Here is a 24,235-nt window from a genome sequence, read left to right as displayed (position 1 = left end):
CTGCACAATAGCAGCTTCATTTATGATTTTATTTTAACCAAACTTGCACACATCTTGTATCACCATAAGATCTTGGTTCCTTTCTTGAACTGGCCAGATCCCATTATGGGTTCCAGAGTTATGGCCCCTGAAAGGGCCAGAATTAGCTATTCTGACCTTGTCTGCACAATAGCAGCTTCATTTATGATTTGAATTTAATCAAACTTGCACAAAACTTGTGTCACCATAAGATCTTGGTTCTTTTCTTGAACCGGCCAGATTCCATAATGGGTTCCAGAGTTATGGCCCCTGAAAGGTCCAAAATTGGCTTTTGCAGCCATATAGAGACTTCATTTATGGTTTTATTTGATACAAACTTGCTAAATATCTTCAACAATAATAAATCTTGGATTCCATGACAAATCAGATCCAATCGTAGGTTCCAGAGTTATTTTATATCTGATTACCTCCCCTGATTGTAATCAAAATGGATTTATATCAGTAAGTACTTATAGTACTTATTTGAAATTTCATTATTGTTACTAGTTTGAGACAATCAGGGTAGATAACTATGGACTGATTTTATGTCAAATTACCTCCCTTTATTTCAAATTAAAATGGGTATCTCCGTAACTAATGAAGATACTGATCTGAAATTTCATTTATGTCAACAGATTTATATGGCAGATCCTTCTTTTGTTACAATATTTTTTTTTAATTACTTCCCTTTTACGATACTATAAATAGCTTATTTTTAGTAACTTTTTTATTATTGGCCGTAGGGAAAAACCGAGACCACTTTTGTGTGGTACAACATGGATGGTGCCTCCAATTTTTAGGTGTATTTTGACATATCTATACCTTGTAAGATTTTTTGTTCTTTTTGGTTAAATTTCTTCCCTTTCTTGTTCCTGTCCTTTGGATTTAGATATTTTTTTTGAGGACCTTCTTGTCCTCAAGTGCAATGATAACAGGTGAGCGATATAGGGCCATCATGGCCCTCTTGTTTTCAAAAGCATTTTCTAGTTTATGATTTGATTTTTTACCAAACTTGCACACATCTTGTATCACCATAAGATCTTGGTTCCTTTTTGGAACTGGCAAGATTCCGTTATGGGTTCCAGAGTTATGGCCCCTGAAGGTGTCAGAATTAGCCATTTTGACCTTGTCTGCACAATAGCAACTTCATTTATGATTTGATTTTAACCAAACTGGCACAAAACTTGTGTCACCATAAGATCTTGGTTCCTTTTTTGAACCGGCCAGAACCCATAATGGGTTCCAGAGTTATGGCCCCTGAAAGGGCCAAAATTAGCTATTTTGACCTTGTCTGCACAATAGCAGCTTCATTTATGATTTGAATTTAATCGAACTTGCACAAAACTTGTGTCACCAAAAGATCTTGGTTCCTTTCTTGAAACGGCCAGATCCCATAATGGGTTCCAGAGTTATGGCCCCTGAAAGTGCCAGAATTGGCTATTTTGACCTTGTCTGCACAATAGCAGCTTCATTTATGATTTGATTTTAACCAAACTTGCACACAACTTGTATCACCATAAGATCTCGATTCTTTTTTATACGCCCGCCGGGACGTATTATAGGCATTGTAACTGAAAGTACAAACTTCAGGTAGGAGCTATCTATATTATATGTATGTGAAGTTAACTGCATCAAAATACAAGGACTGAAAAATTTATTAAAATATCATTTGAGCTGAAAAAAATGATTCCAGATGAAATATTTGGAAAAAATGGAGACAACTCCGCAGAGACTTTATGATAGGCTTAGGTGACAATTGACCTAGTACCTCATGCAAACTATCCACTTTTTACCTCTAATCATGAGAAAAACATGCATACTTGCCACATGGATTAGCAACCTGAATACAAAACTATGTAAGGATCAAATAAGTGATTGCCCTGGGGGAAAGTAGGACATTTTTTGTGGTGAAATTTGTCAACAAACAGACGATTTTTTTTTAAAAAGTCAAAACCCACAGAATTTCACAAGGTGAAATATGTTGAAAAGGCTACTGCTGGAAAGGGGAAACTCTCAACTACCCATACATATGCGTCAAAGTATGGGAAAAATATCTAGAAATATGAGAAAATTGAAGAAATCAATTTCAAGACTGTTAGATGCATAACTGTGTAATCATACATGGCATTTATCATAGATAGGTTACTTTTCCTTTGCACTGATACAGGGCTTTCGTTTGCTTTTGGGGACTGGGGCCAAGGTCCATACAAGGGGGGAATTTCGCATGATTTTGAAAACAAAATCTTTGTGGGGGGAATTTCAGAAATACTAAACGCTAGAAGAAATGGTAACAAATACAGACATTCTTTTCAACTTTACTAACTCATGAATGTATAACGTCTACCCTTACCACTGGTGGAAAACATAATTATAACTACTGGGTGAATCAACAGATTCTAATGGACTCTTTTGACTTTCAATAATTTTCGGCGAGGACGAATCTTGTACGGGTGTCACTGTAGGTCTGTCATCAATGGAATCTAAAGGCTTTTTGACTTTCCGAAATTTTCGAAGAGCGAGAATCTGGTACGGATGTGTGACTGTCATTTGTATTTAAAATTTGCTGACGAAATAACAGATCTATTTTAGCACATTTCGCGGCACTTGCCGTTGTTAGGATTTTGAATTATGTGACATATTTACTTGTCGATTGTTGATTTCACCAGCGCGACATTTTTACGGAACCCGAAATAGAAACTATGTATGCGCTAAAATCTGTCTCGATTGCACCGCGGTAAGTATAAAGTGCCGTTTACGGTACACGGTGCATACTGATCGATCCCTGTCGGCTCGCCAATTTTTAAAAAAAAAATTTGAGGGGGAAATTTTCTTTAATGGGAGGGAAAAAAACATACTATTTTATGGGGGGAATGGGGCCGATATTCTGCCCCAAAATTTGCCAAACGAGAGCCCTGACTGATATAACCATGAGGCAGGATTAGGATTAAGAAACGGTGTTCACTCAACAATTTCACCATATAATTAGATTGTTTCCCTTGTGTAAAGAAGGCTTAGGGTAAATCTCTACGTATTATGTTATCGCCTTGGTGTCCGTCTGTCTGTCTGTGTGTTGGTTAGCAATTTCCCTTCAAACGAGAGCCCTGACTGATATAACCATGAGGCAGGATTAGGATTAAGAAACGGTGTTCACTCAACAATTTCACCATATAATTAGATTGTTTCCCTTGTGTAAAGAAGGCTTAGGGTAAATCTCTACGTATTATGTTATTGCCTTGGTGTCCGTCTGTCTGTCTGTGTGTTGGTTAGCAATTTCCCTTCCACTCTGTAACTCTTGAACCCCTTGATGGATTTCAGAGAAACCTGACACAAATGTTCACTCATTGAAAGGATGTGCAGAGCGCATGTTTCGGATGGCTAAATTCAATGTCAAGGTCACACTTAGGGGTCAAAGGTCATATGACTTTGTTTTATGTGACTATTGCTCTGCATTTGCGTTGCATTGCAGTGCTCTTGTTTTTATTTGGCAGATCATTCTTTTGTTTGCTTACAATATTTTTTTTATTACTTCCCTTTTATGTTACTATAAATAGCTTATTTAGTAACTTTTATTATTGGCCGTAGTGAAAAACTGAGACCACTTTTCTGTGGTACAACATGGATGGTACCTCCAATTTTTAGGTGTATTTTGACATATCTGTACCTTTTTGGTTAAAGCAATGGTACTCAGGTGAGCGATATAGGGCCATCATGGCCCTCTTGTTCATAATATTCATGTGTTGAAAAAATCTCCACTTCATTAATATCATTTAGGCACTGTCTGCCAAGAAACTTGTAGTAAATTTAAATGTTTCTTATGTAACTTGGGTAGTCTGCAATATCCTCACCTGGAATTGATGGAACATTTCCAGCAGAGCCCATTGCAGGTGTGTTATGTACCTTCCCAGTATCCGGTCTCCAGTCCAGATGGATATTGCTGGAAACAGTGCTAATTTGAATTATCAGTCAACACCGGATACTGTTGTGAATATCAGTTACAACCAGGCATGGAACCTGGATCGCTGGCCGTGTGGTCAAACCTGCTAACAACTGCACCACAATCTGCCTGTCAGTGGTGAGTTTGGTTTGAAATATAGTAACATGATAATGAATATGTATTAAGTTGTGAATTTTATATTTACAGATAGTATTTGGTAGTCAGGGAGTGTTGCGGGGTATAGCAACAGGTAAATGTTTTGTGGAGATGTCAACAATAGATGAGGAAACAGTGCAAGATGTAGCAGAGGTATACAGTCTGCATATATTTAAATGCTTCCAAAATAAGTAGTGTACAAAATGTAGTGTCCAAAAATAAATTCAGCACAAATGTTTTGTGATGAAATAAGATGTAAAATATGCTCTAAATTAAACCTTATTATAGGCAGCCTTTTACCGTGCTTATTATACATCATGTGTAAATACAGGAATGAGACTTTAGACTTGGTCAAAGTTTTATTTTCGGCTTGTTGGTCTTTGTGTTGCAATGAGCCTTCTTTCAAGAACCTAGTTTGCACTTTTCAGAGACTACCGTAGATACCCATGTATAATGCGCAGTTTTTTGACCCCCGGGACCACCCCCGAATCGTGGGTGCGCATAATACACAGGTATAGACAATTTTCCAACTTCAAAACAAGTTTGTTACCGATGTTCGCCATTTTGGTAAAGGGAAACTACTCCCCGCGCTTAATGTCTCCGCTAAAATCTAAGATTGCCGTTACGTTCCGTAAAAGATCGAATTGTTTATTTTTTTTTCAAACAAAATTAATTTCATATAAATTTAAAGTATTTTGACGAAAGAAATGTTTATAAATCACAAAAAATTATGTTACTAATTAAAGATCGAGAATTATCTTTAACCGAGATCAAACTGTGAACAACATAATTGACACGAGGTGACACGTTGATTGCCGGTAATTACTGGCTTTATGATCGTGACAAAAAGACTATCACACCTTTTGTTATCAGTTTAAATTGAGAAGCTTATGTCATTTTGAAAGATACCATTCCGAAATATTGAATCAGCTGCTATTTATTTATTCAAAATAGTGAATTAAAAAAGGTAAAACAACAAATATAACAATAATTTACTGGTTTTATTTTCGAGAAAACAAAAATCGATAGTACCGTGAGACCGATGCTGCTCTCCGCCGTGGAGATAAAATTTATTACCGGTGTCGATGTAAACTCTACTTTCGTTTTCCATCCACCTCAAAATTGACCAAAATTTTTTTTTTTTTTTTTTTTTTTTTTTTTTTTTTCCCAGGATTTTGGACTAAGATCGGGGGTGCGCATTATACACGGGTGCGCATTATACACGGGTATCTACGGTACTATATCTGGTTTTAAATAAGCATCTTAGAACTAGCATAAAAGATTTTGAGCAGTGAAAACAAGAGTAGAAAATACTCCTTCAGATACTTTGGTCTACATGTTTTAACTGTATTCAAGAAAATATTTTGATGTTTTCATTCACACAGGCAATACAAGCACGAGGGGGTGTGTATCTCGAGGCCCCAGTTGTAGGCAGCAGGGTACCAGCATTGGAAGGGCAGCTCACTATACTGGCATCAGGCGATAGAAAACTTTTTGATGACTGTTTCTCTTGTTTTGAAGCCATTGGCAAAAAATCTCTTTACCTAGGTAAGTTTATTTTTGTAAACCACATCTCCACACCCTTATTAAACACACATCTATACCTCAGTTATCCACACCTCTCTTGCTCAGAACAAGACCTGGAAAGAGCAGATGCTTCAGTCTAAAGACAGGAATTTGTTTTCCTTCTTAGTAGAGAGCAGGCCGATTGGTCCAGTGGTAACACTCTGAAACCTGGGGTAATGAGTTTGATTCCCCTCTTCAACAAAAATATACTAACATTGGGATAAGAGTCAGGTGTATTGGTGCTTTACATCTGGCACGCTAAAGACCCAGGGAAGCGTCTGGTATTGGAGAGTCCTCTGTATCTTGCAATATCCATTCCTCCAAGTCTTTTAGAGGAGTTGCCCATGGTGACAATGAACAAGCTTACAAATAGACAGACCGTTTAGTACATTAAGCATTACAGAGCAACAACCTTTAGTTCAACAAACAGACTGTGGTTGCTCTGCTTGCACTGTAGTATGTAAACATTGTTAGAGTATCAGAGGTATTACCTTGAATTATCAGCTTTTCAAAGCAGTAATAGACTGATGGTTATTGATTTACCTCCAGCCTAGCAGCGGTGAATCCCCTGAAATGACTGCTTTTTCGCTTAGTAATAATGTACTTCGGTAAACACTGTAAAACTTAATATTTTTGAGAAGTTTATCTTTGATATTTGTGAGTTTCTTCCATCATAAGTTCTTGATGCCATACATAATCCCACAAATGTGTCTCAGTTTATATGTGATACATCCCAATACATTTTCAGCTCCATTTGTTAATCACAAAGACAGTTTGTGAATAAATGAAAAAGGACAAATAAGAATAAATTTAAGTTAAAGTTAACTAAAAAAGAAAATGTTTAATAGTATTACTCTATTATAATCCCTCTAGTTACAAGTTACAACAGTTTCTCAATGTTAATTAGATTGGGGTATGTCGTTGGTCAGGTGGGCGGGCGGGCGGCGGCGTCAGACTGGTGTTTCCGGTCAATAACTTTTGTTTCGGTAAAGATATTTGAATAAAACTTGGTATGTATGTAGCTTATATCAAGACAAAGGCTGGGATTGATTTTGGGGTTTCTGGGGTCAAGGTCAAGGTCACTGTTACTTAAAATAGAAAAAGGGTTTCCGGTCAATAACTTAACTTAGGAATGAGCTATCATGATGAAACTTGGTGAATAGAAAACTTATATAAAGTTATAGCTTGGGATTGATTTTGGGGTTTCTGGGATCAAGGTCAAGGTCATTGTTACTAAAAATAGGGTTAGGTTAGGGTTTTGGGTTAGGGTTAGGGTTGTGCTTTAAAGTGGTGCACTGTGATTCAGTATACTTTTTTATTCTTATGAAAAGTGTTGAAAACCTGGTTTCGTGGCATTGCCGCGTTTCTTGTTTTACATTTTAGCTCATCTGATTTTTGGAAAAAAAATGATGAGTTATTGTCATCACTTGATCTGTGTTGGCGTTGCCTGGTTTAGTTTTATGTTTTGGTCAGCTTTTCTCCTAAACTATCAAATCTATTGCCTTGAAACTTGCAACACTTGTTCACCATCATAAGCTGACCCTGTACAGCAAGAAACATATTTATTGCCCCTTTTGGACTTAGAAAATCAGTTTTCTTGGTTAAGTTTTGTTTAGGTCAGCTTTTCTCCTAAACTATCAAAGCTATTGCTTTAAAACTTGCAACACTTGTTCACCATCATAAGCTGACCCTGTACAGCAAGAAACGTAACTCCATCTTGCTTTTTGCAAGATTTATGGCCCTTTTTGGACTTAGAAAATATCAGATTTCTTGGTTAAGTTTTATGTTTAGGTCAGCTTTTCTCCTAAACTATCAAAGCTATTGCTTTGAAACTTGCAACACTTGTTTACCATCATAAGCTGACCCTATACATCAAGAAACATAACTCCATCCTGCTTTTTTTCAAGAATTATTCTCCTTTTGGACTTAGAAAATAAGTTTTCTTGGTTGAGTAATATGTTTGTCAGCTTTTCTCATAAACTATCAAAGCTATTGCTTTAAAACTTGCAACACTTGTTCACCATCATAAGCTGACCATGTACAGCAAGAAACATAACTCTGTCCTGCTCTTTGCAAGACTTATGGCCCCTTTTGGACATAGAAAATATCAGATTTATTGGTTAAGTTTTATGTTTAGGTCAGCTTTTCCCCTAAACTATTCAAGCTATTGTTTTGAAACTTGCAGCAGTTGTTCAGCATCATAAGCTGACTATGTACATAAAGAAACATAACTCCATCCTGCTTTTTGCAAGAATTATGGCCCCTTTTTGACTTGGAATAAATGTTATAGTTTGCGTACCACCCCAAATATTTTCAAAGTCCAATGAGATACTGCTTTGATATTTTGCATACTTGTTTACCATTATGACCCCAGTCTGTAAAAAGGAGGAGGCAACTCTATCAAGAATTTTGACTGAATTATGGTCCCTTTAAGACATAGAATAAATGTTGAAGTTTGCGTACCACCCCAAATATTTTCAAACTCCAATGAGATATTGCTTTGATATTTTGCATACTTGTTAACCATCATGACCCTAGTCTGTAAAAAGGAGGAGGCAACTCTATCAAGCATTTTGACTTAATTATGGCCCCTTTTCGACTTGGAATATGCTTATTGTAATGTTATAGTTTTACTCATAGCTTATATTATACTATCAAGCACTGAGAATAGTCAAACGCGCTGTCCACTGACAGCTCTTGTTAATGCAGATGTGATTCAAGTCACCTGAAATGTTGGAACTGTCATGATTTAACAAATCACATTGTCACTATTTTGAGTACCAGTACTGGTCAGAAGCTTGTTAACAGGATTTTGATTACTGGTGCATATTTTGTTACACACCTAAATTAGTTGAAAACAGAGGTTTTGTTTAAGATTATATGAAAAGTTTCTTGCATTTTTTCTGGAGGAAGGCTTGGACAGGTTAATGTGGACATTATTTTTTACACGTTAAGCATATGGGTACAGCTATCACTACACAAGTAGATGGCATCTTGCTTGGAACAGTTGAAGATTTACAAAGCTCTTATCAAATGGGATCCCGGGTAGGTCTGGGATCTAAACTCGCCTTTTCACATGGTCCTCTTAATAGTCCCAACAAAATCAAGACTACCTTACTAAATATTTTGTTAACTTCATGTATATTTATGTTTTGACACTGTAGGGTCTGATCCTGGGGCAGCAACTAGAATGAAGCTCATTATAAACATGGTGATGGGTTCTGTGGTAGCTAGTCTATCAGAAGGCATGGCAATGGCAGAGAAGGTCGGCCTTGACCTTGAAGATGTGGCGGAAGTTCTTAGTCTAGGCTCACTTCGTTGTCCAACTGTTATACATAAAAGTCAAGGTAAGACTGTGCATATGCAATGCTGTGAACTCAGTTAATTTGTTGGGCATAAAATTTTGTGGTTTAGGTATGACGGTATTAAATACATTTCTTCTTTGAGTCATATTAAATTGTCCAAGTCTACAGTGTTTTGTTTTACTTTTCCATTCTTTCACTTGTCCATTCTTTCACTTGTTGCCAGACCATGTTCCTTGTATAAAACAATCCAGATGCTATTGAAAACACAAAAAACAACATGTCGACCATAATGCAAGAGCACTGGCTAACTTTGAATGACATCACTATTGTATTCTTCCGCAAACTTTCCTAGCATCCTCAGCTGTCACTAAGCAACATCCTTAAACTACATATTACCAACTTTCATATATCTGACCTCTTCTAAAATACTCTATAAGGGTATGATTACACATCAAATTGAAAATAAAAGCAATACCTAGCATGAAAGTGTTTGTTTTTTTTTTTTGTTTTTTTTACTTCCCCCCCCCCCCCCCCCTAAAAATTGAACTATATAGTGTCAGGGACTACATTCGAGTGGACCAAATTGCCGGACAAAATACATAATCACACTGAAAGTGCCATATGTCATTTCAGGCCCACTACCTTAATATAAAACCAAAAAAACCACAAAAATAAGGGTAAGAGAATAGATGGATTAAAGACTGCAAACAAATAAAAAAAGCTTGTATGGTTTTGATTATCGCCTTTCAGTACAACGGTCAGATTTAAATGTCACATAATTATATAATATTTGGTTGAAATTGTAAACAGGAAATGGCCTGAGAGAGATTCAAATACCCTACAACCCTTTCTTCAGGAATGAGATACAGTAGAGTAGTTGAAACTAAGTAGGTTTAGGGTTAGGCAAGTAACAGGAGCAAACTGACGATCCTGCTCCGCAGCAGATGTTATTGTTAGGCTATTTTATAATCATTCCACAATTGAAATACTGTCAAGTTATAGTGAAAATCCTTGTCAAGCCAACAGAATGTGAAAATGATGTTGTTGACAGATTTGCCTTGATTGAAAAGTTTAAAGTTTATGCAGTTTATTCAGTTTATATTATTTCATTGTGTTTTTAGCTCACCTGTCACAAAGTGACAAGGTGAGCTTTTGTGATCGCGCGTCGTCCGTCGTCCGTCCGTCCGTCCATCCGTGCGTCCGTAAACTTTTGCTTGTGACCACTCTAGAGGTCACATTTTTCATGGGATCTTTATGAAAGTTGGTCAGAATAGTCACCTTGATGATATGTAGGTCAAGTTCGAAACTGGGTCACGTGCCATCAAAAACTAGGTCAGTAGGTCTAAAAATAGAAAAACCTTGTGACCTCTCTAGAGGCCATATATTTCACAAGATCTTCATGAAAATTGGTCAGAATGTTCACCTTGATGGTATCTAGGTCAAGTTCGAAACTGGGTCACGTGGGGTCAAAAACTAGGTCAGTAGGTCTAAAAATAGAAAAACCTTGTGACCTCTCTTGAGGCCATATTTTTCATGAGATCTTCATGAATATTGGTCAGAATGTTCACCTTGATGATATCTAGGTCAAGTTCGAAACTGGGTCACGTGGGGTCAAAAACTAGGTCATTAGGTCTAAAAATAGAAAAACCTTGTGACCTCTCTAGAGGCCATATTTCTCAATGGATCTTCATGAAATTTGGTCAGAATGTTCAGCTTGATGATATCTAGGTCAAGTTCGAAACTGGGTCATGTGGGGTTAAAAACTAGGTCAGTAGATCTAAAAATAGAAAAACCTTGTGACCTCTCTTGAGGCCATATTTTTCATGAGATCTTCATGAATATTGGTCAGAATGTTCACCTTGATGATATCTAGGTCAAGTTCGAAACTGGGTCACGTGCGGTCAAAAACTAGGTCAGTAGGTCTAAAAATAGAAAAACCTTGTGACCTCTCTAGAGGCCATATTTTTCAATGTATCTTCAGGAAAATTGGTCAGAATGTTTACCTTGATGATATCTAGATCAAGTTCAAAACTGGGTCACGTGGGGTTAAGAACTAGGTCAGTAGATCTAAAAATAGAAAAACCTTGTGACCTCTCTAGAGGCCATATTTTTCATGAGATCTTCATGAATATTGGTCAGAATGTTCACCTTGATGATATCTAGGCCAGGTTCGAAACTGGGTCACGTGGGGTCAAAAACTAGGTCAGTAGGTCTGAAAATAGAAAAACCTTGTGACCTCTCTAGAGGCCATATTTCTCAATGGATCTTCATGAAAACTGTTGAGAATGTTCTTCTTGATGATATCTAGGTCAAGTTTAAAAGTGGGTCACGTGCCTTCAAAAAAAGGTCATTAGGTCAAATAATAGAAAAACCTTGTGACCTCTCTAGAGGCCATATTTTTCATGAGATCTTCATGAAAATTGGTGAGAATGTTCACCTTGATGATATCTAGGTCAAGTTTAAAAGTGGGTCACGTGCCTTCAAAAAAAGGTCATTAGGTCAAATAATAGAAAAACCTTGTGACCTCTCTAGAGGCCATATTTTTCAATGGATCTTCATGAAAATTGGTCAGAATTTTTTATCTTGATGATATCTAGGTCACATGTGCTCAAAAACTAGGTCACCATGTCAAATAATAGAAATAACGACGTCATACTTAGTTCAACACTGGGTCATGTGGAGATAGGTGAGCGATTCAGGACCATCATGGTCCTCTTGTTAATTTTTTTCAGCAATATTAAACCAGAAGTACGACCCACATTTTCCATTACAACATCAACAAAAGGATCTCAGATTAGCATTACAGTTAGGAGACAAAGTAGAACAACCTCTATATATAGCTGCTGCTGCCAATGAGGTATATACATGTGGAAATTATCTCCATATTGCATGCTCTCATGTAGAACATTACTGTATAATTTATTTGATTTGTTGGCATGAAATTTTCATGGTTTTGGCAAAAAGGTCTTTCTCTTCGTGATATGAATTCTTGTATTTCAACTTTGAAGATTAATTTGAATTCTGTAGTTATGCTCTTAGGATTTAATTTTGTGGATTAATGAAAACATGAAAATAAGATCCTCACGAATATTTGGGATTGCACAGTATACATCCTGTCTGCTGAAAATCAATGTTTTAGCAAGTAACAAAGATCCTGCAAAACCCATCTCTTTGCTAGGCAGACCTAAAATAACTTTCCTTTTAAACATGCAAAGTATTGGAAACAGTAAAAAAAGCTGTGTTTTCAAAAGTATTGAGTATCCCAGTAGAAGCATGTTGTACAGTCAAACCCAGCAGCCATTCAAGAAAGCAGCACTATCTGGCTACTTAAGATACATTGAAATTACATGTGAAGTAGAAATGGGATAAATAAAACCAATTTGAACGGGTGTGCATTGGCTCCTTGTAGCCCTATAGGTGTAGTTAGTCACATCAAATCCTTCATGCAATGTTTTTTTGTCCCCGCCACACACACACTCAAAAAAGAAAGGTTTTGATAAACATCTTCCCTATATCTTTTTTGCTAAAAAAGAAGTAGTTATGTAATTACTAACATCTGCAGGAAATGGAAGATATTGCTGCAGACAGGCAGGTGTTTTTGAGGTTCCTGTATATATTGTTCGTTGCTTTTTCAGCTGTACAAGAAAGCAAGACGGTTAGGGTATGGAGAGAGTGACATTTCTGCTGTGTTCCGGGCTGCTAGCAACTGAGGCAGTGTAACGAAAACAATTGTTGGTTAAATAAAGTGAATGACTTGAGATTTTAAGACAGATGATTGGAAAGTGTTTAAAGAAAAGTTTCGAGTGTCTGTACATGATATAGACAGTGATTTATAAAACAGAATGTAGGAAGAATTGGAAACGAGGTTAATTCAGGGCTTTTTATTAAATCAAATATGGTAACTTGTGAAAGAAGACCAATCTTGAACAACAATGATGTTGGTTAGTGACACTTGTCTCAATGTTGATGTTTCTTACACTCAACTGTGAAAAGAAATTGGTACAGAAGGATGTCAGATGGAGACATTCTTCCAGAAAGGTTGCTGCGAGATATGGAAGAAGCCAAAATGTTGATTCAGGAGTTTTAGCAGGTTGAACAAATTCAAATCATGTACTCGAAATTATATCACATTATGTGCATTTTGAAAGTTACACATTGTACATCGAACATAGAAACAGTCTTGATAAAACTGACTGTGCAAAGAACAAAGTCATGTAGGAAAAAAAAAAATGTGCACGTATTTGAAACAAATGGTCGTAGAGAGAGTGTTTAAGGAGCATATCATGCTGCCTGATGCTAATGTAAGACTTACAAAACCAAGTGAATAAACCTGTGTAAGGGCTGTGTTTTATAAATATTATACACTTTTACAGATTTGTTTAAGAATTTAACCCTTATCATGCTGGAAATAATTGATTCTGCCTTTGCAACCAGTGCAGATCATGATCTGCACTGTTTGCCATTCAGTCAGTATCTTTTTGGTAAGCACCCCTTTTAACATTTAATGGTACTGTCCAAATTGAAAGATGTAAGAATTTAGCAGGGTAAGGGTTAAGGAGGTATACCCATAATGACATTGGGTAATTCCCTGTTGTTTATGAATACTCTGTATGAGACTTTGGCATTCTCTGGTTAATTTTCTGTTGTGTCTGAAGAATGCTAACTTTACATATGGAGGGTACATAAATGAACGGAGCCGGCAAGCTTAGCTCAATAGGGAGAGCTCAGCTCTACGGATCGCTGGGTCCCGAGTTCGATAAGTAGAATGGCTGGATCAGTGGGCAGTTTTTATAATGCAGCATTGTATAAAATATGTTGTAGATTTTAAGATGTATTCAGTTGTTAATGTATATTGGCTTTCCCAGCTGACAGTTTTTAATAAACTGTACAGAAACATAGAAAAATAGTTTGGTTCCAAGCTCAGTAGAATACAGTTCCATGACCTTTTGGTACAGAAACATAGAAAAATAGTTTGGTTCCCAGCTCAGTAGAATACAGGTCCATGACCTTTTGGTACAGAAACATAGAAAAATAGTTTGGTTCCCAGCTCAGTAGAATACAGGTCCATGACCTTTTGGTACAGAAACATAGAAAAATAGTTTGGTTCCCAGCTCAGTAGAATACAGGTCCATGACCTTTACCCAAAAGGTTGATTTTGCCTGCACCTCGTCTTAAGAAAGTCTAGTAGAAATACAGTTATTTTATTAATAACTATGAATGTTTTAAGCACAAAGGAGGGCATTGAATTTTTCTGTTGTCATTTGTTTAATAAAAGTAGATTACGATGTTCGTGACACAGGCAAAATCGGCTTGGTAACATCAGAAATATATTGGTACAATAATTGTGATAAGTTCAACATGTTCAGTATGTGTGTATTTGGTGAAACAAAAGTTTAATATTCAGAGTAATTAAGATGAATTACAGTAATAATAGAGGTGATACGTTGATAAGCTTCACACATATCCATAATCATGGAAATTTTATAGTATTTGATCCATTTTGTTGTACTATCACTCACCTTGACAACTCAAGCATAAAAGGGCATGTGTATCAGTTTGTTGCCAACCATTTCAATTTTTTTTATTGAAGATTTTTTTCCCAGTTCACATGAACTATGAGGAAAATATGTATATTAAATTTTGTGAAATGGAATAGTAGTGCATTAAAATATCAATACATGTATGTAACTATTTCTAAGGAAAAAGTTGAAATATTCTACATGTCAGCACACTGTGATCTCATATTGGTGTGAGTAGGTGTCATATCTTGTGTCACTTAGAGAAAATACTTCTGATAGATTGAACTCTCTATTTCAAAAAATCTCCCCTGGAAAGGTTACTGTGAAAAAAATATGTTATTTCAGGCAATATTTGTTAAGATTACCTCACAGCTAGCATCACAGCTAGCTGGTTAACTTCACATATATCACACCTGTAACGGGAGAACTGTTCACTGATATTTTTTTTTCTCAAGTGTTCATCATCATATTTCGGAATAATTTATTCAACATTTAGACATTTTTTTCCATTGACGTCATTTTTCTTGTCCATCGATGCTTTCAAGAATTTTGATGGAAAACTGTACTGATGGAAGTCTGAAATAAAAATTCATTGAGGACACTGCTGTTTTACTTACATGTATTTAAGTTGCCAATGTTTCAGTGGAACCCCATTGCACTTTGTGCTGTAAGACTTACTTGTCTTAATGTAATTATGATTTCTTTCTGCTAGTTTGTTCAATGTAAACAGTGTGTTTTGTCTGTCAGACTTTTTTCTTCTGTACAGAGGTTGGCCCATGGTTTTGGTAAGGTTTATTTTTAGCTCACCTGAACCAAAGGCTCTTGGTGAGCTTTTGTGACCAGTCAATGTCCGTCGTGTGTCCGTCAACATTTTCTAAAAAAATCTTCTTCTTGAAAACCACTGGGCAGAATTACACCAAACTTCACAGGAATGATCCATGGGTGGTCCCCTTTCAAAATTGTTAAAAGAATTTCATTCCATGCAGAACTCTGGTTGCCATGGCAACCGAAAGGAAAAACTTGAATAAATTTCTTGTTCAAAACTGCTAGGCGTAGAGCTTTGATATTTGGCTTGTGACATCATCTAATGGTCCTCTATGAAAATTGTTCAAATTGTGCCCCTGGGATGAAAAGAGGCCCCGCCCCCGGGGTCCCAAGTTTTAGATAGACTTATATAGGTAAAACTTTAAAAATCTTCTTGTCTGAAACTACAAGACCTAAGCGTTTGATATTTTGTATGTAGCATTGCCTTGTGGTCCTCTATGACATTTGTTCAAATTGTGCCACTGGGGGTGAAAAGAGGCCCCATCCGGGGATCCAAAGTTTTACATAGACTTATATAGGAGAAAACTTTAAAAAATCTTCTGGTCTGAAACTGAAAGGCCTAGGCTTTTGATATTTGGTATGTAGCATTGCCTAATGGACCTCTAACAGAATTATTCAAATTATGCCCCTGGGGTAAAAAGAGGCCCCACACTGGGGGTCACTTGTTATATGAGTTATATAGGAAAAAATACTACAAAATTATCAGATCATATTTCCTAGACTGTTTAATTATATTTACCTGATGTATCCAAGTGATTGCTGTGACCTTGACCTACTTTCCTTAATTTCAAAGATGCAGCCTTTAAATTTGGATGACATGCACAGTTTTACATACCGAACTTAAAACTGACTTTCAGTAACCATGAATTTGACCTACTGACCTATTTCTAATATTTTAGCATCAGTTTGCCATTTGAAACTTGTGGCTTATATTACTCAGGTGAGTGATTCAGGGTCATCATGACCCTCTTGTTGAATTTAATATTTCTGCATTTTCTTTTATACAGTAATATATATCTGCACTTCATGCAAAAAAGGAAAAATATCTGCTTAAACAGTGGAAACTGAATATTAAAGTAACTAAGAAAAGGTGGGGGAAAAAACCGTTTGCATATATATTTGAAATGAAAAAATATGGTTTATCTTTTTTTAGCTCATCTGATTTTTTGAAAAAAAATGATGAGTTATTGTCATCACTTGAGCGGTTGTCGGCATCGGCGTCGGCGTCGGCGTTGCCTGGTTAAGTTTTATGTTTAGGTCAGCTTTTCTCCTAAACTATCAAAGCTATTGCTTTGAAACTTGGAATACTTGTTCACCATCATAAGCTGACCCTGTATAGCAAGAAACATAACTCCATCTTGCTTTTTGCAAGATTTATGGCCCCTTTTGTACTTAGAAAATATCAGATTTCTTGGTTAAGTTTTATGTTTAGGTCAACTTTTCTCCTAAACTATCAAAGCTATTGCTTTGAAACTTGGAATACTTGTTCACCATCATTAGCAGACCCTGTACATCAAGAAACATAACTCCATCTTCCTTTTTGCAAGATTTATTGCCCCTTTTGGACTTAGAAAATCAGTTTTCTTGGTTAAGTTTTATGTTTAGGTCAGCTTTTATCCAAAACTATCAAAGCTATTGCTTTAAAACTTGCAACACTTGTTCACCATCATAAGTTGACCCTGTACAGCAAGAGACATAACTCTGTCCTGCTTTTTGCAAGATTTATGGCCCCTTTTGGACTTAGAAAATATCAGATTTCTTGGTTAAGTTTTATGTTTAGGTCAACTTTTTCTCTTAAACTATCAAAGCTATTGCTTTGAAACTTGCAACACTTGTTCACCATCATAAGCTGACCCTGTACATCAAGCAACATAACTCCATCCTGCTTTTTGCAATAATTATTGCCCCTTTTGGACTTAGAAAATCATTTTCTTGGTTGAGTATTATGTTTAAGTCAACTTTTCTCATAAACTATCAAAGCTATTGCTTTAAAACTTGCAACAGTTTTTCACCATCATAAGTGGACACTGTACATCAAGAAACATAACTCTATCCTGCTTTTTGCAAGAATGATGGCCCTTTTTAGACTTAGAAAATCATGGGTAGGACAATATTTCTATTACACAAAAAAAATCAGATGAGCGTCAGCACCCGCAAGGCGGTGCTCTTGTTTTATATTTTTGATAGAATTTTGATAAGAATTTTCAGTAATTTACTGGGCAGGACCCAGAATTTGGAAGAATGTTTTTCTTCATGAAGTACAAATTGAATTTAAATGATCAAATTTTTGTACCGATTTAGTGAAATCATTTTATTGAACATTACTTATTTTTACTCCTTAAATCTATAATTGTTTCAGTACAAGGTCTGAAGCAAATATATACAACCCTTGATTCACCAGAGGGGACTTATGGTTTGTACCCTGTTAATATTTCCGTCAGACAAGATTGGGTCCTGCTATAACTTTATTATCTGTAGGTCACAAACCATGTATTCTGCCATAACTACTACTGCTGCTAGTGAAAAATGTGGTTCCTAGAACAGCAGATATCACATATGCCTCTTCCACTCTGGTACTTTTAATGCTAGGCAAAATCCTTGTTTGTACTACTCTGATAAATAGTTCCCGGTTAAATTGTATTCATACAATATTCATGGTTGGCCAGTTAACAAACTAGTTATGATATACTCGAGTGAGTATACTGGGAGCTAAATACAGTGTTGCTAGCTAGGGACTAAGGTTATAAACAGATGTTATATACCATAGTTGTGGAGACCAGTCTCAAATTACAGCACTTGATTGGCACATTTTAAAAACTGACCAATAGCAAAGCAGCATTTTGAGACTGGTCTCCAGAATTATATATTCTTGCACCTACAGTTACTCATTATGGAGATTTGAACCCTTGCAGGCAAGGCAAATAATCTTCATTATAATTTGATTGAAGACAGTAAATCAAGTCACTCCTCCTCCACCTCTCATTCAAGCAGGGAATCTCTAATTTATGTGGATAAGTTGGTAATTACTTGCAGAAAACGAGTTAGTGGTGGAGCAGGAAAACAGAATAAAGCTATTATGGGGCCATTTATCTTGTTAAAGTCACAGAAATTTTCTACTTTTCCCAGCCGAAAATTTATTGTAGCTTTTCAAAAGAAAAAAATGTTCCCATGTTTGTCTTAGATCGACTTTATAGAAAACCAGTCTGTGTTGTCCTTCAGTATTTTTTGTATTGTATAAACAGCTAGACTTTTAGACTTAAAAGCATAGAGATTTTATTTCATGTCTGTTTTAGGCTTTATTTCATTTTACGTTTTATTGTTTAGATGCTTACGTTTTTTATTTTCCAAACATTGCCTAAATTGGTTTCAGCTGAAATATAGCTATTTTGAATAAAATTGTGAAGGTTTTGTAGAAGTTCCTCTACCAAGATGCAAACAAGATTTCTTTGAAGGTATTCTTACATTCTGGTATGAGGATCGTTAAAAATCCTAACTACCAAGACATTAAAAAGTTGTATTTACAATGGTACAATTGTATGTCTGTAAAAGTTCTGAAAATTCTACAAGCACTGGGCCCAGGGATATAAAATTTGAATTAGGAGACCAGTCTCAAATCTCTAGCATCTGATTGGTTGATTGTGAGATCAGTCTAGAAATTGACCAATGACATCTCAGCATTCTTAGACTGGTCTGAAAACTCCTATGTTTTATAACCTTTGACCCTGATGGACATCTAACATCACATAACTATCATTTGAATCTGACTGAGTTTTTTACGTACATGCTGTAGCTGTTTGAATGTTTTTGTTGTTCTATATGTGTTCAGAACATATTTTTAAGAACCATGTACAGTTTAATGTATAAAATTCATTTTGTATGTAATCATATACATAGATAGATGTCATTTCACGTTAAAGTAAATTTATAAATTAGTCAAACTGGTCTGTGTTTTATTTTTCTCTTCAAAATAAGATTCAGTATACACACATTTTCTGAACTGCTTGCACATTATTTACCTTAAAGACCAAAAGCTTTAAATGTGCTGCTAAAATTATGTATAAAAACAAGCGTTGATTATATTCTAGGACTGGATCTATTATTATGGTATTTCTAATTACCTCCCTTTAAAAGATTTCCCTTCAGTATAAAGAAAATTAAAAAGAATTCATTTTATATCCACAAAATTTAGCAGGGTACATGGGAGTCCTCTTACAAAATTACAAATAGATTCCATTTAAAACTTCATACACCCTGATAACCATGAAGAGAAGATGTGCATGACACTCAATTTTGTTAAGCTGGACACGGTTTGGGCAACCATACCCCCTGCCTCCCATAACCCTCCACGTGTGTTTTGCCATTGGTTCGTCTGTCATACTTGTGTTCGGAGCATAGCTCGATAACCATTCAAGGTATTGACTTGAAACTTGGCATATTGGTAGATGGCAATAAGACGATGGGCAGTGGACCAGAACCAGGTTGGTAGGTCAAAGATCAAGGTCACAAATGGAGCTTAAAGGTCAAATTTGACCCTATATTTTGTATGCGGAGCATAACTTGATAACTGTTTATTGCATATAGGCAGGTAATAATGAGATGATGTGCAGAATGCATGAACCAGGTCACAGCAAGGTCATATCTGTTTCTCATATTTTGTGTGCATTGCATAACTTGATAACCATTCAAGATATTGACTTCAAACTTGGCATATCGGTAGGTAGGGATGAATTAATGTGTATAGTCTTGGTCAAGGTCACTAACGGGTCAAATCTCTTCTTTGCATTTTATGTCCAGAGCACAACTTTAGAACTATTCAAGATATCGACTTCAAACTTGGATGGTGATGAGGTTGGATTATCTACAATTACTCAGCGCCCACCCTGTTCACATTCTTGTGCCTATGTATTCCATTACTACTGCCGTGCCATGCCCCCACACACAAGAAAAATTCTTTGAAGGACATCGGACATCATGCTAGGGATTTTGCCCTCAGTTCAATGCTATTTCTTGACTTCAATAGCTGATAGTTTTATAAAATAACTTCAAATACTGATAAATATGTTCTATTCCTATCAAACTGTCACAAAAATAGTTTTATTTCATTGTATCCCCCGACAACAAAGTTGTAAGGGGGGTGTATACTGGTTTCAGGTTGTCTGTCTGTCCATAGACGCAATCTTGTGTGCACAATCTCTCCTTATCCCCTTGACAGAATTTAATGAAACTTTACACAAGTGATCAGTACCAACAGTAGTTGTGCATGGGGCATGTTAGGTTCTTTTAGAAAAAAAATTTGCAGAGTTATGGGACTTCGTTTTTTTGTTACTATACTATATACATAGTATACTATATACATAGACACAATCTTGTGCGCACCATCTCTCCTCATCCCCTTGACACAATTTAATGAAACTTCACACAAGTGATCAGTACCAACAGTAGTTGTGCATGGGGCATGTTAGGTTCTTTTAGAAAAAAAATTTGCAGAGTGATGGGACTTTGTTTTTTTGTTACTATACTATATACATAGACACAATCTTGTGCGCACCATCTCTCCTCATCCCCTTGACACAATGTAATGAAACTTCACACAAGTGATCAGTAACAACAGTAGTTGTGCATGGGGCATGTTAGGTTCTTTCAGAAAAAAAATTTGCAGAGTTATGGGACTTGTTTTTTTGTTACTATACTATATACATGACACAATCTTGTGCTCACCATCTCTCCTCATCCCCTGACACAATTTAATGAAACTTCACACAAGTGATCAGTAACAACAGTAGTTGTGCATGGGGCATGTTAGGTTCTTTCTGCGACAAAAATGCAGAGTTATGGGACTTTGTTTCTTGTAAACATACTATGTACATACAGTCTGCATATGCAATCTTGTGCGTGCCTAATCTACCAAACCCTTGCACACAATTTAATCAAACTTCACACAAGTGATCAGTACCAACCCTTGTTGTGCATGGTGCATGTTACATTCTTTTAGATAAATATTCTGCATAGTTATGGGACTTTGTTTTTTGTTACTATACTGTATACATACAGTCCACATAATTATGCAATCTTGTGTGCGTCAAATTGCAATGTACTATGTCAGTGCATGCGGGGGGTACATTCATCACCTTTAGTGATAGCTCTAGTATTCGTTTTCTTGAAATTCGAACAGTTTGTAACGAAGGGTCATATTTTTGAAAAATTTAAAATGTGTATTTTTAGTTAAAATAAGCATTGGCATTTAAGGTATGTCTACTACGAAATATTTTAACACAATAAATAAACTTATACCATAGAGATTATCAGTTTTATTGACATTTTTAAAAATAAACGAAAAGGAAAAAATAAAAGTGGAACAAAACTTTTGGTCCCATAACTGTACTCTAGTTATTTCCACCAGAGTGCCCATGATAACTGATGCATTGATCATAGCCTATTGTTTGTTTTCTATACATCTATTGCTATACTGTATTTATACACATGTACAATACTGACCGGGCATTATGTGGAGGATTATTATTGAATACATGCAGTGGTGTAGCTGGCCATACATTGGCGTAGCTGGCCTTTTTAGCTCACCTGTCACAAAGTGACAAGGTGAGCTTTTGTGATCGCGTGGCGTCCGTCGTCCGTCCGTGCGTGCGTTCGTGCGTGCGTAAACTTTTGCTTGTGACCACTCTAGAGGTCACTTTTTTCATGAGATCTTTATGAAAGTTGGTCAGAATGTTCATCTTGATGATATCTAGGTCAAGTTCGAAACTGGGTCACGTGCGGTCAAAAACTAGGTCAGTAGGTCTAAAAATAGAAAAACCTTGTGATCTCTTTAGAGGCCATATTTCTCAATGAATCTTCATGAAAATTGGTCAGAATGTTCACCTTGATGATATCTAGGTCAAGTTCGAAACTGGGTCATGTGCGATCAAAAACTAGGTCAGTAGGTCTAAAAATAGAAAAACCTTGTGACCTCTCTAGAGGCCATATTTCTCAATGGATCTTCATGAAAAATGGTGAGAATGTTCACCTAGATGATTTCTAGGTCAGGTTTGAAACTGGGTTACGTGCGGTCAAAAACTAGGTAAATAGGTCTAAAAATAGAAAAACCTTGTGACGTCTCTAGAGGCCATGTTTCTCAATGGATCTTCATGAAAATTCATCAGAATGTTCCTCTTGATGATATCTAGGTCAAGTTCGAAACTGGGTCACTTGCGGTCAAAAACTAGGTCAGTAGGTCGAAAAATAGAAAAACCTTGTGACCTCTCTAGAGGCCATATTTTTCATGAGATCTTCATGAAAATTGGTGAGAAGGTTCACCTTGATGATATCTAGGTCAGATTCAGAAGTGGGTCACGTGCCTTCAAAAACTAGGTCATTAGGTCAAATAATAGAAAAACCTTGTGACCTCTCTAGAGGTCATATTTTTCAATGGATCTTCATGAAAATTGGTCAGAATTTTTTATCTTGATGATATCTAGGTCACATGTGCTCAAAAACTAGGTCACTATGTCAAATAATAGAAATAACGACGTCGTACTCAGTTCAACACTAGGTCATGTGGGGATAGGTGAGCGATTCAGGACCATCATGGTCCTCTTGTTCAGTTGAAGCGGAGTGGTGCAGGAGACTGCCTATTCCATTGTGGGTTCAGGGATGCCTTACATTTAGCATTTTACATGTATATCATTGGAACAGAACTTCACTACATGTACTTAGTATCAACATTTATGTAGATATTCTTTGGGTGTCTGTGTTAGTTCTTTGAGGTCCTTACTAGTATTTCGGTTTGCTTCAAAATAAGTTTCAGACGTGTGAGCGAATTGATGTTAATTCTGGGGGTGTCAGTGTAAGTTCTGGGCGAGTCAGTATTAGTTCTATGGGTGTCAGTGTTAGTTCTGGATGCAACTGGGTCAGTTAAGATGATGGTGTCTGGTTTAGTTCTGTTAGGGTATAGGATGCTGGATCAAATAAAAGCAAATGTTGTTCTTAAAATGCATTCTATGTTCGCTTCGTGTCCTATAAATGGTAAAAAAAAAACGCACCAAAGTGGCACTATTCCCATAGAAGTTCGACTATATCTCTTTGTCATGTTAACGTTGAAGACACATATATATGTAATATGTCTAAGCCACTTGCTTGGTTCTTGACTTACGACAGACGCAGTTGTCTCAATCCTGATGATACTCAATCGACGGACTTAGACTGTCAAATGGTAACAGGTCTGATTGAAAAATTCATAAGATAAACTTATAAGGATCAGTCTGCTTTCTAGCTTCACTTTCTATGTCCGCTATTTATTTAGTTTAGTGTTTTCTGTGCTTGAAATATTTACAAAAATGAATAAAGCTGTAGATATGTAAGGTTTAGGAAACACAGGCAATAAGTGTCAAATATTTATGTAAAATTCATTTGCTGACACCCTGTACGTAGGTTTTTTTCAATTTTAAACACTTTCCCCCTTGTGACCAAGTACCATTTTTGCAGCATACATATATAATAATTATTTACAAAGGCATGTGAAATATTTTATTGCGTCACTGGGGGGAAAGATGTTTAAAACGTAAAAATGATTTATGTTAATATTTTAATAGAAAAGAGAATGAGAAATGTCTACAAAGCTTTGTTCATAAACTTCTAAAATGAAGTCGCATTTATCAAGAAATGGTCAACTATTGTAAATATGCAATTTCAGAAGTCTAGCCCTATGTCACTTTCTCCTTAATCGGATAGGCAATTTGAATAGGAAAATGTCCGAGGTCCTTTTACTTTCACCTCTGATCTAGTACATCGGGCATATATTGCCCCACTTGTGGAGCTCTTGTTCTGGGATGGACACAGGTATGTGTGTGTAGATTGGGCAGTGGATCCCATACACAAGTTTCTGGCACAAAATACTTTTACATTTTTGTTTGTCTGGA

The 24,235-nt window shown here is 36.3% G+C and overlaps 1 protein-coding gene across 2 annotated transcripts in view; it reads left to right on the top strand.

Annotated features, from left to right (window-relative positions):
* Positions 1-19,261, top strand: part of LOC123557961 (uncharacterized) — an 84,909-nt gene extending 65,648 nt beyond the window's left edge. For both annotated transcript variants that reach the window (XM_053544344.1, XM_053544343.1), the window contains exons 11-15: positions 4,160-4,261; positions 5,494-5,656; positions 8,839-9,021; positions 11,712-11,836; positions 12,615-19,261. In XM_053544344.1, coding sequence (XP_053400319.1) covers positions 4,160-4,261; positions 5,494-5,656; positions 8,839-9,021; positions 11,712-11,836; positions 12,615-12,689 — 648 coding nt within the window. In that variant the 3' untranslated portion in view covers positions 12,690-19,261. The remainder of the gene's footprint in view (positions 1-4,159; positions 4,262-5,493; positions 5,657-8,838; positions 9,022-11,711; positions 11,837-12,614) is intronic.
* The last annotated feature ends 4,974 nt before the right edge of the window (positions 19,262-24,235 follow it).

The sequence above is a fragment of the Mercenaria mercenaria genome, chromosome 5, assembly GCF_021730395.1.
Source record: "Mercenaria mercenaria strain notata chromosome 5, MADL_Memer_1, whole genome shotgun sequence".
NCBI classification, from domain to species: Eukaryota; Metazoa; Mollusca; class Bivalvia; order Venerida; family Veneridae; genus Mercenaria; species Mercenaria mercenaria.
The sequence above is the reverse complement of the archived record's forward strand: the minus strand, read 5'-3'. Positions and strand labels throughout refer to the sequence as shown.